At 38.0% G+C, this 19,806-nt stretch overlaps 1 protein-coding gene across 1 annotated transcript in view; it reads right to left on the bottom strand.

Annotated features, from left to right (window-relative positions):
• SCFD2 (sec1 family domain containing 2) overlaps positions 1–19,806 on the bottom strand; it is a 282,293-nt gene that overhangs the window by 177,147 nt on the left and 85,340 nt on the right. Inside the window, exon 5 of the mRNA XM_054990692.1 lies at positions 18,655–18,904. Within this exon, the coding sequence (XP_054846667.1) occupies positions 18,655–18,904 (250 nt within the window). The remainder of the gene's footprint in view (positions 1–18,654; positions 18,905–19,806) is intronic.

Raw genomic sequence — 19,806 nt, 5'->3', positions numbered from 1 at the left:
TTGTTTTCACACATGCCAGATTTCCCCCTCCCCACCGCAACTTTATAATGTGAAATAACATCTGCGTTACATTGTGCAAGAGTTGTTTATTTTGTGCCTCTCACGTAAACAGCCTTATTGGATTCTGAACTACTCTATGCCTGCCAGAATATGACAAGATGTTACAAATGCCTCTACACTGGGGGAAAAACTGAATATTGTGTTATTTGCCACAAGCTTTCTCGTTGTCTAGCTTGAGACTCTAATGAACGTAGATGCATACAGAAAGAAAAAACCCTCCACACGCGCACAGTGAGAAAGAACGCAAGAAGTGACCTGCTGGATCCATCTGGCCCAGCATCCTTTTTTTTTTTTTAATTTTTATTGGAATTAGAAATATTTTGTCATTTATAACAATCAAAATACTCTAATATTCCAGTTCTAACCCCCTCCCTTTACCCCCCCGTTTGTTGACTTCCAACAGTTTTCCAACCCTTTGTCTATTCTTCCCCTACTCATTTCAACTTATTTTGTCAATTAAACATATACTTTCACACTCTTCTAAGCTAATCTATTATAACACAGTGCTAAGTCAGTTTCCCTTCACTTATCAACTAACTAATATATTCCTGGCATATTATTCAATAGTAATAATACTGGTAATATTCTCAATATCCTGTACTCTAACTTATTCATTCTAATGTCATCAATATGGGACAAACAATTTATCCCTCCCTATACATAACTTGAGTACTCATAAGTGATGAATACATTTATAAGTCAACCAATTTAACTTATACTCTATATGTTACTCTTTACTTCCTCTTATATCTCTTATCTTTATAACATAAAGTCAATCAATTTGACTCATATTCTACACATTTCTAAATATAACTATAAACACAATATACATTCAACCTAAGTCAATCAATTTGACCCCTGTTCTGCACATTTCTAAATATCGCTATAACCAAAAATACCTTCAGCATAAGTCAATCAATTTAACCTATATTCTATATGCTACTTCTCATTCCCTCCCTTCTTGTATTCATGAATTTTAATTCTGTTAATTCTCAATTACACCCCTATCTGCCAGCAACATAATTAATTAATTAATTTCTATTCTTATATATCACATAATAACTATTACTCAATACTGTATAGAATAATCAAATAGAATAATTGCTTAGTAATTCTTCTTTAACTCTCCTCCCCCCGGTATAGTCACTTCTCTCTTCTTTTCTTTTTCTTCAATAATTTTCAAACTGCCACAGTTCTCCTCCCACCTCCCATTTTTTCACCAAATATTGTTTCAGCTTCTCCCAATCTGTGTTAAACTGTCCTGGATCAAGGTCTCTTAGTTTTCTTGTCAGTTTATCCATCTCCGCCATGTACAGCAATTTGTAAATCCAGTCCTCGATAGTTGGCACTTCTTGTACTTTCCACTTTTGCGCATACAAAAGTCTAGCCGCTGCTGTCATGTAAAAAAGCAATGTCCTATGTTGTGCTGGAATATCTTCCATTCCCAAGTTCAGTAGCAGGAGTTCTGGGTTCTTATTAACTTGAAACTGTAAAATCTCACTTATTACTCTTATTATTTCCCCCCAGTACTGCCTGACTACCTCACAAGTCCACCACATATGATACAAAGATCCTTCATGCTTTTTACATTTCCAGCATTTATTAGACGTGTTCACATTCCCTAGCGCAATTTTCTTTGGTGTCAGGTACCAACGATAGATCATTTTATAGACATTCTCTTTAATGTTAGTGCATGTTGTAATCTTCAAAGTATTTTTCCACAAGTATTCCCACGCCTCCATTGTTATTTCTTTATTAAAATTTATAGCCCACTTCACCATTTGCACCTTAACTGCCTCTTCTTCAGTATACCATTTTAACAACACTTTATAGACCTTTGAAATTTCCTTTTTGTCTTCTTGTAAAATTACTTCCTCCAAGTCCGAGTTCTCCATTCTTATCCCTCCCTTGGCACAATCCGATTTATAAAGGTCTCTGAGCTGTCTATATTGAAACCAGTCATAGTTTGGAGACAACTCTTCTTGCGTCTTTATTCTTAATTTAGAAAATTCTGTTTATGTTATCTCCTTATACGTTAAACACTGTTGTTCATTATCAACAGTTCTCGGATCTATCACTTCATAAGGAACCACCCAGTAGGGAATTCCTTCTTGTAGGTAATCTCTGTACTTTTTCCATATTGTGAAGAGGCTTCTCCGAATGTAATGGTGTAAAAACATAGAGTCCGCTTTTACTTTATCATACCATAAATATGCATGCCATCCAAATATTTTTTTATATCCCTCTAAGGCCAGCAATTTGCGATTTTTAAGCATCATCCAGTCCTTCAGCCAAACCAAGCAGATTGCCTCATAGTAAAGTCTTAGGTTGGGCAGTTGCATTCCGCCTCTCTCTTTCGCATCCTGTAACACTTTCATTTTCACTCGAGGCTTTTTGCCTGCCCAAACAAAGTCCGATATCTTTCTCTGCCATTTCTCAAACTGCTTGGAATCCCGAATAACTGGTATTGTCTGTAACAAAAACATCACTCTTGGCAGCACATTCATCTTGACTGCTGCAATTCTTCCCAACCATGACAAATTCAATCTATTCCATTTAATCAAGTCTCGCTCTATTTGAGTCCACAATTTCTCATAGTTATTCTTGAATAGATCTATATTCTTTGCAGTCAGTTCAATTCCCAAGTATTTCACCTTATTTGTTACTTCACAGTCTGTTATTTCCATAAGTTGCTGTTGTTTTTGTTTAATCATATTTTTACACAGTATCTTTGACTTCTTTTTATTTACAAAAAAACCTGCCAAATCTCCAAATTCTGTGATTTTTTCTATTACCCTTGGCATGTTTTCAATTGGATCTTCCACAATTAATATTATATCGTCTGCAAATGCTCTGACCTTATAGGAAAAGTCTTTTATCTTTATTCCACGGATTGCATTATCTTCTCGGATCTGTATCATCAAAATTTCCAAAACCATTATAAACAACAGTGGAGACAACGGGCAACCTTGTCTTGTACCTTTGCCTATAGTCAATTTCTTAGTCACCTCGTCATTCACCACAATTGCTGCACTCTGGTCTCTGTAGATTTCTTTTACTGCTCTGATAAATCTTTCTCCCAACTGTAGCTGTTCCATAGTGGCGAACATAAAATCCCAGTTCAAATTGTCAAAAGCTTTTTCAGCGTCCACAAAGAAGAACCCAACCTCCTTATCACAACGCCTATCATAATATTCAATAGCATTTATAACTGTCCTTAAATTGTCTCTAATTTGTCTATTTGGTAAAAAACCAGCTTGTTCTTCCCCAATAACTTCGGATAGCCATCCCTTTACTCTTTCCACTAAGATCTTCGCAAAGATCTTATAGTCATTGTTAAGTAAGGAAATAGGTCTGTAATTTTTGACGTTAGTCAAGTCCTGTCCTTCTTTAGGGATCAATGATATGTTAGCTTCACTCCAAGTATCTGGAATTCTTTGGTCTCTCATAACACCATTGATCACTTCTTTTAGGAATGACACCAGTTCATTAACCATTACCTTATAAAATTTAGCTGTGAGTCCATCAGGCCCTGGCGCCTTACCTAGATTTGTTGACTGTATTGCCTTCCTTATCTCTTCCTCTGTCACTTCACTATTCAATTTATTTCTCCAATCTTCCGAGATCACTGGGAGCCTCATTTCCCCCAGATATGTCGCTATTGAATCTTTATTCACCTCTTTTTTATTATACAATTTAGCGTAACATTTGTAAAAGGCTCTACTAATAGCAGTCTGTTCCAGATATACTTTATTATCCTCACATATTTTATTTATTGTCTTCTTCTCCTTTCTCTTCTTCAATTGCCATGCCAAATATTTCCCAGGTTTATTTGCTCCTTCAAACGACTTTTGATTCATTCTCTTCAGATTCCATTCCAGTTCTTTATTATTCATTGCTGTCAACTGTTCTTGTAAAATTTTAATGTCTTGGTAAATTTTCTTCTTCCCTGGTCTTTTCTTTAATAGTATTTCTTTGGCTTTTATTTTCTCTGTAATCTCCTGTCTCTTCTCCTCTTGTTTTTTCCTGGCTCTTCCGTTTAAGTCCATTAGTATGCCTCTAATTACTGCCTTATAGGTATCCCATACCTTGTTGGTTGGTACTTCTCGATTCATGTTGTATTGTATGAAGAACTTAGTTTCCCTTCTCAATGTCTCCAAGTTTTCTCCCTCTTGCAACAAGTCCTCATTTATTCTCCATCCTTTCCTCTTAGTTCTTTTCCCAAACTTCCACATAATTGGATTGTGATCTGAGCCTACCATAGGCATTATTTCCACCTCTTTAGTCCATAACACTAAGTCCTTTGAGGCCCAGATCATATCAATTCGTGATAAAGTAGAGTGTCTTGCGGAGAAAAATGTGAATTGTCTGCTCTTGGGATTCTGTATTCTCCATACATCTTCCAAAGTTTCCTGCTGCATTAATGCAAAAAAAGTTTTTGGTAGTAGTCCTCTTTTCTTTTGTGCAGTTGCTGATTTCTTATCCTGCTCCAAATTTGTAACTCCATTGAAGTCTCCTGCAAGAATTATCTGGTCGTAAGAAAGTTCATCTAATTGCTTCCTCAAATCCTCAAAGAAGCTTTCTTTTGCTCCATTAGGTGCATAGATTCCAATCACCAGCACTTTCTTTGAATTCCATGTACATTCCACCGCTAAAAATCTGGCTTCTGGGTCCTTAAACACTAACTTTGGCTGCAGCTCCTCTCTAATATACAGGACCACTCCCCTTTTTTTCTTTTTTGTGGCTGCTGCAAAATGAGTGCCCAATTTGCTCAGTTTTAGATATTTTACATCCTGTTTTCTAATATGAGTCTCTTGTAAACAAACAATATCACATTTCTGTTTTAATAGCCAGTGAAAAGTACTTTTTCTCTTATTGGGTGAATTAAGTCCATTTACATTCCAAGATATAACCTTACATTCCATATTCATAGCCTTGTTGCTGGTAAGTCCTTTTCATTGTCCCTCATAAACTTTTCCATTTCAAATTCAGATCTGATGCGCTTTTTCACTCCTCCAAACTCAAATGCCAGTCCTTCCGGTAATTCCCATCTATACCTTATTTTCATGTCCTTCAAAATTTGGACTAAGGCTTTATATTTTTTCCGATCAAGCAACACCGATCTGGGTAACTCCTTCATAATAATCACCGTCTTGCCATCAACCTCCAATGGGTCTTGGAATTGCTTGCTCACAATCATTTCTTTCATATTTCTGGTTGTAAATTGCACAATCACGTCTCTTGGTAACTTCCTCTGGGTCGCAAATCTTGAGTTTATACGATACACCACATCTAAGATAGCCACGATTTCTTCTTCTTCCTTCCCCAGGTATCCAGCTAACACTTCAGCAACTTGCTCTTGAGCTGTCTTTCCCTCCATCTCCGGCAAACCGCGAAACCTTAGCTGCTTTTCCATATACTTGCTCTCCGCAATAGCCATTCTGCCCCTCATCGCCTTCATATCTGTCCGTTGCGTGTCTGAGAGATTCTCCATCGCCTTCTCCACCACGTTAACTTTTTGCTGTGTTACTTCCATTCCCTTTTTCATTTCTGCCAATTCACTTTTAACTGTCTCTTTAACTTCTTTGATCTCTTTCACCAGCTCCTGCTGGACCTTTAACATTTCCGAAAATCTTTTGTCTAAATTTTCCATAGCCGTCTGCCACTCTTTTTTCGACATCGTGGGGCTTGACTTGCCTCGCTCCCACGAATCTGCTCGTTTCCTTAACTCCGTGGCGCTTGGCTAAGTGTCCCTTTAATTTAATTTAATTCAAATGTTCCGGTTTCAAAAGGAAAAAAAAGAAGCACTTACAAGATCCAAAATGCCGGGCGTCTTTTCTCTATGGTTTTTCTATATTTTTGTAATCCAATATGGCATACTTCCTCTTCTGCTGAAGCCCGTGCCCTTCCCTCTTCAAAGATGGCGATTGCCCTCTTCCTGTCTGCCTTAGGGCCGTCTCTCTCCAGCAGCTCTATCACAATTACGTACTTCCTGTTTCCCGTCTCCTCACAGCAGCTCTCGCGATGGTAGAAGCTTTCTCACAATCTGTTATCTCCTCACAACCACAGGTATGAACAACAATCCTCCGATTTCTCTAATTACTTCTTTTCGCTTAGTCCTTTTACTAATCTGTTTCTTGCCGAGTCTTCCTCTACTTTTAATCAAACTGTTGCAGTTTAAAAGTCCCCTTTAATGCTTCTTTACTTTAAGTAATTCGTCCCGTTTCAAGAGATAGTGATCTTTACCTTTTCAAACGTCTTTCTGGGTTGTAATCACTGCTTCAAACTCAAGTTTCTCTTTCACCTTCTTTCCTTCTGTTGATGCTTGGGCATGTAGATCTTATGCCAGCCGTCACTGGCCCCAGAACTGCCGCAGAGATATAAGCCGACCTGTCTTAGGGTGGGACCTCAAGGGACGGGGGAGAGTCCGTTGCGCAGAACCCCCCCTCGCCCGAGATCGACGCGCCCTGAGGTACTTGAGCGTTCAAAGCCTGTTCTCCGCCTGAGAACAGGGGACCGCGGGCTTGTTTGCCCCCGCCGGTCACTGAAAATGGCAGCCCGGTCAGCTCTGCTCCCAGAGCTGTGTTAGACCTCCATGGATCCCAAACAGGAAGTCCATCTGGCCCAGCATCCTGTTTCAGACAGTAGCTAAGCAGTCACTAGGCAGGGCTAACAAACAGGGTCTCTCCCTGACGCTGGCTTCTTGCACGGCCTCTGGATGCACAGGTTCTCTTTAGTCAAGGTGGCCAGCAGCCACAGATCTGTCTAGTCCCTTTTGAAAACCATGTATGCTAATGGTCATCATTATACCCATTGGTGGTGGTGAATTTCACAATTTAACCAGAGCTTTTTTTCTGGGAAAAGAGGGGGTGGAATTCAGGACCGCACAATGACGTCACTTTGAGTCAGCTGGAACAAGGGGGGAGTTTTTTAAAGTTTAAATTGCCCTCGGTGAAAATGCAATCTAAACTCCCCTCTGTCTGGAGATCAGGGGGCTGGGCCACCAGCCATGTGACCATTTTCAAGAGGTGCCGGAACTCCGTTTCACTGCGTTCCCGTTGAAAAAAGCCCTGATGGGGGCGTGGCGTCGCAGAGGAGAGGAATGGACGCATGTTGAGAGCGCTCCAATCCCCCCGAACCCAAATCTCGCCCTTACTCGCTACAACGAAGGAAAATTTGCAGGAAAATAATGTACACAAACTCCACTAAGAAAAAGAAAAACGATCCAAAGGCAGTTAAAAACTTACAGACGTTTTTCACGGCTTCAGGAGGATCGGTGGAGACAGAACGCAGCGGCGTGGAGAGAAACAAAATGGCGGAACTCGCTGCAAACGACGATGTGAGAAAGGTAATTGCTACAGAAAAATACCTAGATCCCCAACTTGAAAAACTACGACAAGACATTGTAGACCAAATGGCTAAACTTATTAACCCTATCACTGCACAACTCATGGACATAAAACGTGACTTACAAACAACTAATCAAAAAGCTGAAAAAGCTCTGGACGTGAGTGTGCAGGCTCAGCAAAACGTCACAGACATGCAAAGAATAATTACGGAGCAGCAAGACAGACTAACAAAGCTAGAAATCAATGCCAGGCAAAATCACGTTAAGATACGAGGAATAGACGAACAGTATACACACAATATAGATCTCATAAGCTTCATTGCTAACTGGCTAGCTAAACAACTAAGGCTTGAGGAAGGAGTCTTCCCCTACATCACAGCAGCCTACCGAGTGGGACCTTTTCAACAAAACAAAAACAAAGAACGCCCGAGAGATATAATCATAGAGGTACCCGACCAGAGGACAAGAAAGAAGATAATGGAAGAAGCTAGAGCAAGGGGATCACTTAAATGCGAAGGCAAACATATATATATTTTTGCTGATCTCCCAAAAGAAGTGCTTGCTAAAAGAAGGGAACTTAAACCAATCTCTGAGACCCTACAAAAAGCGAACATGAGATACAAATGGCAGGATCAAAGCAAACTTATGGTCATCCATCATGGCAAAAGATATATTGCAACTGATATCGATACGGGACTAGAGCTATTGAATGCAGTCGGGTTAGAAACACCAATGGAGATGAGCAAACAAAATCAGAAAAGAAAATCTTCAGACTTACTATCTCCTCAGAAAGGGAGTAAGATCCCCATCAGAGACACTTAAATCTTCTTATTTTTACCACACCACAAACTGGTAAAACTGGATAAATATACTTCGGTTTGACTGTTTATCAAGTTGTAGTACTTGAAAATAGAGATGTAACTATAGAGGTTTTGGGGAAGGGGGGAAGGGCTTTCAACATAGCTCACGTGGGTTTTTTTTTTTAGCTCTCATAAGTGGAAGGGGAGTGAGATAGACTTCCACAACTGGTGAGTGAAGGTAACTCAGCAGTTTGAGAGAGCTAAACTTGAACACTTTATTACAGTAGCATAGAATACTAATAATATCCAAGTGGAATTTACAGCTTACTAAGACACAAAGGTGGTTGAGGGGAGGGAGGGAGGGTGGTAAGGGGAAGGTACAGGGACAGTTAGTTAGTTATATAAGCTCAGTAAATAGTAACACAAAATTTTGGGAAAAAACCTGATAGTAAGGGAGGGAGGAAAAAAAAAAAAGGAAAGAAAAAGGATATTAAAAAATAATAAAAATAATAATAAATACAATAAAATAATTAAAAATCTCAAAAAAATTGTTATATAAATATTATTACTATAATCTATAAGTATAAAAAGGGAAGGGGAGGGTAAGAAAAAGGAAGAGGGTTAGGGAGAGCATAGGGAGTGGGAGGGGAATAGGAAAATAATAGGAGTAGTTTACAGTTCGTAACAAAGACTAAATATCATAGAAAGAAAAATATATATATATATATATACAGGAAAAGGAAAGAGAGGGGAAAGAACAATAATACAGAGTACAAACATAGGAAGAAGTCAATTCAACATAAGGAGTTAGAGGGGTATAACTGGTAAACACTTGACTGGATTGAATTCTAAGGAATCAGGGAAGGTTTATCGTGCAGAAAATAAGAGAAATCTTGCAACTTTAATTTCTATATATCGACCTAAAGAGAGTAATTTAAATATAGACATTAAGAAATAACATAGTAAATAAGATTATTGTGATATTAAAACAACTATATTGATAGTTATATTGTTATACCTAGTTGAGAACTATAAGCAGAAGTTACAAGATTGGAATACTGTTTGTTTGATAAGTCTGATGTTATAACCATACGATTCACTCAAAAAAAAAAAAGAAAGAAAGAAAGAAAGAAAGAAAGAAAGAAAGAAACAGTGAACCAGATACTATCATTTTTTTTTCTTTCTCTTGCTGTCTTTTAATCAAAAGTGCTGGTATAGAGATGAACAATCGCATATAGTTGTAAGGATTCAATTTAGACTAGGATTGTATATTAATCAACAGTTAAGATATATAGTGAATTCGGAATATATACAGGTGGAGAAAAAGGAAAAAAAAAAAAAAGAAAGGCACAAGTAATTGTTATAATCAAAACAGACAATGAGCTCTAAAATCAAAGTTTTAACTTTCAATGTTAGAGGATTAGGTAATCCAATCAAAAGAAAGAGAGTGATGTCGAACTTAGCCCAAACCAGACCTCAAATTATATTTCTGCAGGAAACCCATCTACGACATAATAATACAGATTCGCTAAAAGCTAGGTGGCTGCAAACCCAGTATCATGCAACTGGAAACTCCAAATCAAGAGGAGTAGCCATCCTAATTGCAAAGGACCTACAATTTCAACAAACAAAAACACTTAAGGATAAAAAGGGCAGATTTATCTTCGTTAAAGGGAAAGTAGGGGAGCACACGCTCACACTAGCCTCAGTATATGCTCCAAACGCAAACCAATTAGAATTTATAGAGGAAGTAATACAAAAATTGATTTCATTTCAGGAAGGATATTTGATAATTGGAGGAGACCTAAATTACATAATAAATCATCAACTGGACAAATCAAATTTTAACAAAGTACACACAACAAAAAAAACCAAAATAACAAAACTAGCAGCTATACTACAGAAATACCACTTAATTGACACATGGAGACATTATCACGAGGGAGAAAAGGATTACACATACTTCTCACAAAGACACAACACATACACAAGAATTGATTATCTTCTCAGCTCTAATGACATAATTGATAAAATAGAGAAAACAGAAATAGGAAGTAACACAATCTCAGACCATGCTTGGGTATCCATGACACTTAATCTCGGTGCTAAAACACAAAGCAGTACTCAATGGCGCTTACCGAAACATTTATTATACAATCAACATGCAATTAAAGAAGTTGGCAAAATAATTGAAACAGCTATTACAGACAACTTCTCAAAAGAAATTGGGATACACATATTTTGGGATACGATAAAAACAGTGACCAGAGGACATTTAATAGCCCTTACTGCTAAAATCAACAAAGAAAAATTGAAACAAAAACGTGAATTAATAAGCAATATAAAAGCACTAGAAAATAAACATAAATTAACAGGCAGCAAAAAAATATACAGGGATCTCTTAACACAAAGGAAAATATTAGAAACCTTGGAAAGTCATACGATATACAAAAATCTGATTGCTATCAAACAGTCACATTGGACCAATACACCTAAAACTTTACGCATTCTGGCAAATAAAGTAAAACAAAAGAGAATACAAAACACAGTCAACAGAATTCATAACAGTAAAAATATAATGCAGTACAAACCGGAATCAATCCTTAAAGTCTTTAAAGACTTTTACACTCAACTATACTCATCAAAAAATCCGGACCAAACTAAAATATCCCACTTTTTAAATTCACTAAAACACTTCAAGAAATTAGAGGAAAAACACCGAACATTCCTAGAAAAACCCATCACTATCCAAGAAACAATGGATGCAATAAAAGCAGCTAAAAATAATAAAGCCACAGGACCGGACGGATACCCGGCAGAATTTTATAAAAAGTTTACGAGCTTGTTAGCAACACATCTAACTGATTTAGCCAACTCGATTCTGGAAAAGGGGGTAATGCCACCCACATGGGAGAGAGCCGACATCATAGTGATCCATAAACAGGGAAAAGATCCCCTAAAAGCAGCATCCTACCGTCCTATTTCATTACTCAACCACGATTATAAAATTTTTGCTTCTATTATGGTAAATCGACTAAATACATTCATTTCTAACTACATTCATACAGACCAATCAGGATTTATACCAAAAAGAGACATTACAGATAACATTTATAAATCATTAAACTTAATAGACCATTGCACCCAAAACAATACGGAAGCCATCTTTTTATCACTAGATGTCGAAAAAGCTTTCGATTCGGTAGAAATATCATACCTATTAAAAACAACACTGAGGCATATGGAATTTGGAGAAAAATTCTTAAACACAATTGAAGCTATATACCACCAACCTATAGCAAACATCAAAGTAAACGCTAAGTACTCAGAAAACATTTACGTTAAAAGAGGTACAAGACAAGGTTGCCCCCTATCCCCTCTTCTATTTGCAATCGCCCTAGAACCCTTTGCGACTGCCCTTAGAGAACACAAACAGATAAAGGGAATAAATGTTAACTCCACAGAATTTAAAATTAGCTTGTTCGCGGACGATATGATGATTTATTTGACCAAACCATTAAGTTCACTGTCCCATCTTTCATCTCTACTTACAAAATTTGGTGCAATATCAGGACTATTAATTAACCAAACAAAATCTTATTATCTTGCCATCAACACCCATAACAAAACGGTCCAACAAATTAGTACAATATATAGCTTTCAATGGTCCCCATCAAATCTTACATACCTAGGAGTTGAAATCACCCCCAACCTGAAAGACCTTATAAAATTGAATCACCTCAAATTGATAAATCAAATTAAATTAGATATTATCAAATGGAATAAATTAAAGCTCACGTGGTATGACAGATTTCATTTAATAAAAGCTTTTATATTACCAAAATTTATTTTTATGTTTAGAGCGATCCCTCTTACTATAAATAGATCACAAATAGCTCAATGGCAAATATTAATTAATAAATTTCTATGGCAAAACAAGCACCCGAGAATTGCATTCACTACTATGAGGAGGAAATCAGCAAACGGTGGTTTTAATTATCCAGATTTATACCTATATCAATCAGCGACACGACTGGCTAACCTCTTGCAAATGACTTCAAATTCCCCTCAGCCAGATTGGGTTACGATCATACAACCATCTTCAAAATTCAGTGACATAACAGACACAATTTGGAACAAACCAAGTAATTGGCCACAAAGCATCAAAAAAAGCTTCCTGATACCATCTATCTTAAAGACATGGGACCAAATCAGGATCAAAATTGTTCCCAAAATATCTAGATTCTCTACGTTTCTAAATCAAGAATGGTTTTTACCAGAGTGGGATCGATCACTTATCCTATCATTACATCAAGCAAAAATAACTAGACTAGTTGACATATCCACAAAATCAGGTCTCCTAGAGAAAGTAGATATAGAGAATAAATTAGAACAAAAACTACATTGGTTTAATTACTTACAACTCTCACACATGGCAGAAAAAATAAGGCTAAGGAACATCATGAAAGAACCTCTGACAGAATTCGAACAATTTCTAGACTCACCAGTACAACAAAAAAAAGGCATGATAGCTAAACTATATAACCTTCTGCTAAACATCACTGAGAACAAGCAGCTAAGTTGTCAATCTAGTTGGGGTAAGGACTGTGCAATTGAACAGTCCCCAGAGATTTGGAAAAAAATATGGACATCTGGAATACTCACCTCGAAAGTCAACATAACTAAATTACAAACGTTTAAAGTGATTCACAGATGGTACCTAACACCCAAAAAATTAGCATACATATCAGCTAGATCATCCCCAAAATGTTGGAAAAATTGTGGCGGGGAGGGAACCTTCGCCCACTGTTGGTGGGAATGTAAAGGAATTAGACAATTTTGGGAAGAGATATTAATGAAAATTAAAGATATCACAAACCACGACCTCCCCTTTGACCCAAAAATGATTTTTTTAGACTTGTGGGAAAACTCACACGTCCCCAAAATCAGAAAGGAGCTCATTGCCTCTTTTTTTGTAGCAGCTAAGAGTGCCATAGCGACAGTATGGAAATCAAAAAGACTACCAACAATCGAAAACTGGTTCTCTAAAGTTTGGAATCATTTTATTTTAGAAAAAGTAAGCAATGATATGCAAAATGCAGTACAACTCACAGAAAATACTAATTTTATTGAAAAGTGGCTCCCATTTCTGGAATACATAGAAAAGAATAATATGCAGCCCAACTCGAAAATACTACAAGTTGTAACAAACAGTGGATACCTCTCCTTCTATTAAGCTGATAGTATAACTGTGTAATTACATGGAATTACTTTTTCTTTACGTTAATTATTAAGGATGTAAGTCTAACTGCGTATTGTATATTGGTTTTTGTTTCATTCAAATTTGAAATGTTGTTTGTTACTTGAAGGTTATTAGTTACATCTGATGTTACAATAAAAATTTAATAAAAAAAGAAAAAAAAGAAAAAAGCCCTGATAATAACATACTTGTAAACTGCTCTGAGTGAGTGTTAAGTCATCTTGAAGGGTGGTATATAAATCGAATGTTGTTGTTGTTACTTAATCATTATTTTTTTGGCATATCCTAACTTTTTCTTGCACAATCTATGACTCTCTCACGATGAAATGTAACAACAACAGAGAATCTTGGGACAACTTAAATTCTTTGAATTCTTGCTTTGGAATCCATAACACACTCACTTCACCAAATGTTATCCAGCCTCTATGTAAAGCCTTTTGGAGAAATAATGTGTAGCCATGGAATTGGATGCCATCAATAATGAGGATGACACCCAGCTCCATATCCCCTGGGGATGCAGTAGAAGTTCTATGTTTCTACCTGACAACTGTGGTCAATTGGCTGAAAGCGAACAAATTGAAACTGAACCCAGACAAGACGGAGGTGATGCTGGTTGGGAAGCAGAAGATATTGAAGGAAAAGGTGCTCTCCACTTTCAGTGGAGTTCAGCTGACCCTTGCCAACTTGATTAAGAACTTAGAGGTTGTAGTGCTATTGCTTGAAAAGTTAAGTTAGTACAGCTGCAAAAAATGCCTTTTACAAACTTAGTCTAGCCTGGAACATGGCCCCCTATTTCGACATGGCCAATCTGGCCACTTGGATCCATGCCATGGTAACATCGAGACTTAACTACTGTAATGCACTTTACATAGATTTCCCCTCAAAGTCAACTCACAAATTCCAATTGGTGCAGAACACTGCAGCTCAGTTATTATCAGGAGCTAAGAGGAGCATTAATATTATTTCCATTCTGCAGTCGCTTCATTGGCTACTCATCAGTTACTGGGCTGTACTCAAGACATTGGCTATCACATACAGGGCCCTTCATGGCCTTGGTCCCTCATATCTACGGGACTGCCTCTTTCCCTATGCTCCACCATGGCAGCCTCGCTCATCTGAACAGGGACTTCTGTGGGTGCCACCCTGCACATGGGCAAAAAGCACAGCTACTCATACACATGCATTCTCTGTAGTGGCCTCCACCTTACGGAATGGCCTGACTGAAGAAGTAAGGAAAGTTCCCATGTTGCAGTAATATAGATTCAAGCACATTGCATCAAGCCATATAAAACAATACACTTGTATTCTAGGTGAACTTTTAAACTTTGCATGGTCTGTGTGTTTTTTTCAGAATGTTAGGTAACTAAAACAGGTGTGCTTTTTACCTTGGCAGCCAGTTAAAAATAGTGGACTCTATCTAGATTAATGTTCTTCTATCAGAGAATGGACCAATGGTGATCTACCAACTTAACTTTTTCTGGCATTTCTCACAGATTTACAGTTTTGATTTGCAAGTTGGATATAACGCCATTTTTGGCTAATTAGAAAGTTATACAATAGAAATTACAAATATTTAATGAAGCATTAAACTAATCATAGTTTGTTTGTGCTATCACATGAAAAAGATCTTAGATATTTGCATAAGATAACTTATAAAACATGGAAATTCAGATAGTATGTTAGGGTTCTGATTGGAAGAAATCTCATGAGAATTTAGGTGCGAATTTTATCTTTGCATTGTATGCTATGGGAATCTTAATGCATTTCATAGAAACTTTGATCGTTAATTAGGAAATGTTAGCAAACTCAATTCTTATTGCTTTTCTGCATTCTGTTTTTGTAGGATTTATATTAATGACTATATATATATTTTGATATTTTGCTTTGTAAAAAAATAGTGTAATTTCAATAAAAGGAAAGAAACTCTAGAAAGGTGTCTGTGTACTTTGATGAGAAAAGGTAAAGCAAAAAGGACCCTATAAATAATGTACTGGTAAGCATAACTTGTTCAAGGGACAGTCCTGTTTGACAGGCTTTACTAATTGCTGAAAGCTATCCAAGAGTAAAAGATAACTCTTTCTTCTGAGATAGTAGGGTCTTTGGTAAGGTGTATATAACAGTCCATTATACCCACTCTCCTGGCTATCCGCAAACTGTGCAAAACCGAATTATTCAGGAGGGCTTTTGTACACAGGTAACAGGGCTATGCTTTACCGAAATGGTTCACAGAGATACTTTGGTAAAGGGATAGGGACTGTGTGGACTACCACGGTCCACTGCTCGATGATGCTCCTATTCGATAGAAGCATTGAACCACTTGCTTTTGGCACCTGCATCTTTCTTAGCACTTGAAGGCACTCGCGAATTCATGTCTAACAATTTTAGGTAATCTGGAAGAAAAAGCGGAAACTAAAACACAACGCTTTATTTTAGGTAGAAAAAAACAGCTTTCTGATGAGAGACTGAATAAGGAGGGAAGAGAGGGTAGAGAGACCAGTATAAGTTACACTGCCATTCACTGAAGATGTAGGTAATGATTTAGAGTAGCGCAAATGCTCACATTTTTATTAAGTTATTCCTTTCAACAAATACATCTCCTGAACTTCTGAACATCTTGAAGTTCAAAGATAGCTTGATTGTCTAACCTGGTAATTTGTTAACATTTTCCCAGAGTTCTCACACTAAACCATCAAACTATTTCTTAAGCTTGGAGAAAGAGTGTGGGGATTCTGTGAGAGAAATGGATAACAGAGGAACTCCCATGTGTACCACTCTGGCACTTATACACACATGCAGATCTAGTTACGGGAAGGCACTCAGTCTGCTGCTGGCATGATTGTCTGAAATTGTCTCTGGCCAATGGGAGAACTCAAGAGTAAGCTCCTCCGGCCAGCTTTTTGACCTGTTTTTTGCACATCAAATATACTAGTGAAATTGCAAGAATATATCTAGAGGAGGAACTTATATATTCCCTGTCATGGTTAGGCCGTTACCTAAGCACACACAAAAGATTCAGGATTGTCAAAAGGGAGAAGATATACAGAATAAACAACTCCAATTACTTTGCTTACCAAAAATAAACGACATATATTTGACTGGTTAGCATAGACTGGCAATCATAATTCTAGTTCATTTTGAATTGGCATAAATGTATAGTTTTCATCTTGAAACTAAATGAAAAGCTTGTCAGCAACATTTAAACCATACTGCCTCATGTCAAGAACTACAGGTCACTCTGACAACATCCTTGTATTGCTTCCTTTTTAATTAACGAATATTCATGTTATTGTGTTAGTTTGGGGCACATTTCTCTGTGCAGATTCCAGATCTTGGAGAAAGCTGCTTTTTCCAGACATACCTCTCAAAATAATTTTGACTTTCCAAAGCTAATGTTAAATGGATCAGTGAAAGAAAACAGTTAACTCAGAAGAATGGATTTAATATTTAACAACAACAACAAAAACTTGTAAAGCTTTTGTCAAACTTAGCACTACCTCTCAGCAGGGCTTTTTTTCTGGGAAAAGAGGTGGTGGAACTCAGTGAGTTGCCCTCAGAGAAAATGGTCACATGGCTGGGGGCCCCACCCCCTGATCTCCAGACAGAGGGGAGTTTAGATTGCCCTCCGCGCCGCTGAGTGGTGCGGAGGGCAATCTAAACTGTCTGGAGATCAGGGGGCGGGGCCACCAGCCATGTAACCATTTTCAAGAGGTTCCGTAACTCCATTTCCCCACGTTCCCCCTGATAAAAAGCCCTGCCTCTCAACATGTGTTACAGTGTGTTTGGTATGAAGTAACCTACATGAAATCCTTGGATTTATCCACAAGAAAAAGCAGCAAGCTCATGTGCTTCTTTTGTGCCACAGATTCCACACCTGTCATTACTTCAGAAGAAGCATGACTTAATGAGATGTGGCCCAAATGATATTAGCCATCTAGCCATCTAATGAAATTGAATTTCAAACATTGGCCTAAAGAACTAGGCACTGGAAGCATGGATAACTTGAAAATAAAGTCTTTTCATCAATCGGGACACATATTTTGGGGGAAAGAACTAACAAACATTTGAGTTTCTCATTCATGCAACTGTACTTTAAGAAAAGGTAAGCCAGGGCATTTTAATAGTATCATTGTGAATTTATAAAAATATTCTGATCCTGGTTGAAGGCGTGGATCCAGACTAGACATTTCCAAAGCCCCAAGGATTTCTGCTGATAGAGTGCAATTTCCCTGCCTCCCCCTCATGCAGCAGCCCCAAATGCCCCCCCAAATCCTGTTCCTGAGGTCCCCTTTTCCCGTGAGGAAAGGATTTGTGGGGCATTTGGGGTTGCAACAGAATGGGGGATTAGAGAAAATTGTGCTCCATTGGTGGAAATCCTTGCACATGTGGAAACGGTAGTCTTGATGCATCCTGCAATCATTTTGAAATGAGAGCTGCTCAGAACATTTGCATAAGAACATTTTTTGGTATAAAAGTAATGTTTCCAGGGTGTGTGAGAAGTTCCAAAATCTCTTTACTGCCTAATTAGCAAGCTCAATCTGTATTATTAGATCTTAAATGGTATGTTCTCAGAGACAGCATGATCCTAGCCAATCAGGAATCATATAATCAGCGCAAGGATGTCACAGATCAATGAAAACAAACACGCTTGGTCATATGTCTATAGAATAATGCCTTTTCTCCCACAAGGAAAACCATTCTGCACTGACTTTGAAGAAATACTTGAACCTTTCTTTCCAGCTCCTCTGAAAAACTGGAAAATGTGTGTTTGTGGGGGAGCAGGCACTTTTTGCAACCCACGGAAGCTTTGGTGAAAAGCATTTCCTTTCAGTTCTGCTGTAGTTTGCTGTAGAAATCCAGTATTCTGCAGTGCTCTTTCCCGTAGGCTATTCCAGAAAGTAACCTTTTATTTATTGCTTCCCCATTACTCAAACCGGACTCTTAAATGGTGTTATAAACTCCCTTAGCTTGCTGTGCCAGGACCCCACACTGTCCTTCACTAAACAGATAAATTATGTAATATGCACATCATGTATGCCTCAGCAGAACAAACTGATTTTTAGCTGAGGCTAAAATTATGCAATTTTAATCCCGTGTATTTTGTTTTATTTATTTATTTTTACCATGTCTTTTATTTGAATCATAACATGAATTTACTCATGACCCCCTACAGAAAAGTACACACTTACCTGTTATTTTCTGCAGCAAGGTAGATAGCTCAGGTTCATCACACATCGAACGGACAAGGGACTCCTTCACTTTTCCTTCAGCCTCATCTAACTCTTTCCCAGTATTAACTTCTCCAGCTATGGAATAAATATACACCAGCAACACAAGGAGGTCTTCGGGGGTGTAGTCATCATCTGACCTGCTGTTATGAGACTTGATTATCGGCAGTAATTGCTTCAGGACACCGGGCAGCGCTGACTCTGAAAGATTCTAAACATTGAAAAAGAAAAAAAAACCCTTCAAAGTACAATTTAAAAAAACCAAACTGTTAACCCAAATAAGCATAGAGAAATCCTAAGGCAGTCTCGAAGAAGGCATAAAACTTCCAGGAAAATTTGGGAAGGAAAAATTCCCTATCTACAGTAAAGCTGAACGGAGGGTGCAGTAGAAGCTTGGAATGTGAAGCTCCTCAAAGCTATTGACACCATTGCTCCTTGCTGACCTCTCCAACTCTTGGGATGGAAGCCAGTCCTGAGGTTTACCACAGAGCTGGGTGACCTAAATGAACCAAATCCTAGGGTACTAAAGGAACTGGCTGAGGTCACTGCTGAACCTCTTTCTATTGTGTTTGAGAATTCTTGGAGAACAGAGGTCAGGAGAGGTGAGAGATGAGGTGCCAGAAGATTGGAGGCAGGCAAATGTTGCCCCCCATCTTCAAGAAGGGGGAAAAGGGGGACCAAGGTAAATACTGACCCATCAGCTTGACATCCATACCAGGAAAGGCTCTAGAAAAAATAGTCAGTCAGTCCCTGACTGACTGATCACTAAGAGCCAGCACAGGTTCCTCAAGAACAAGTCATTCAGACTAACTTTATCTCCATGACTCCTGGCTCTGGCGGGAGGGTGCATGTGCGTGCACATGCATACACACACACACAACATGCTCTGTGACACATGACGCTGAACACACAAAAAAAGGGACAGCATCTTTTGAGAGTCTAGCCAATGTGTGTCCCAAGGTAGATTATTCGAATCCAGTTTGGGATTCTAAACCTCCAAATCTTGCCATTCCCTTGGTCCAGTCAAGAGGCATTCACAAATCAAAGAGATGGAAATGTTATTCTTACACTTGGTGTAAAGATTAGCCATCTGGAGTTGCAGGTTTGTTTCCA

Source organism: Eublepharis macularius, chromosome 10, assembly GCF_028583425.1.
Source record: "Eublepharis macularius isolate TG4126 chromosome 10, MPM_Emac_v1.0, whole genome shotgun sequence".
NCBI lineage: Eukaryota > Metazoa > Chordata > Lepidosauria > Squamata > Eublepharidae > Eublepharis > Eublepharis macularius.
Note: the sequence above shows the minus strand (reverse complement) of the source record. Positions and strands in the feature narration are given on the sequence as shown.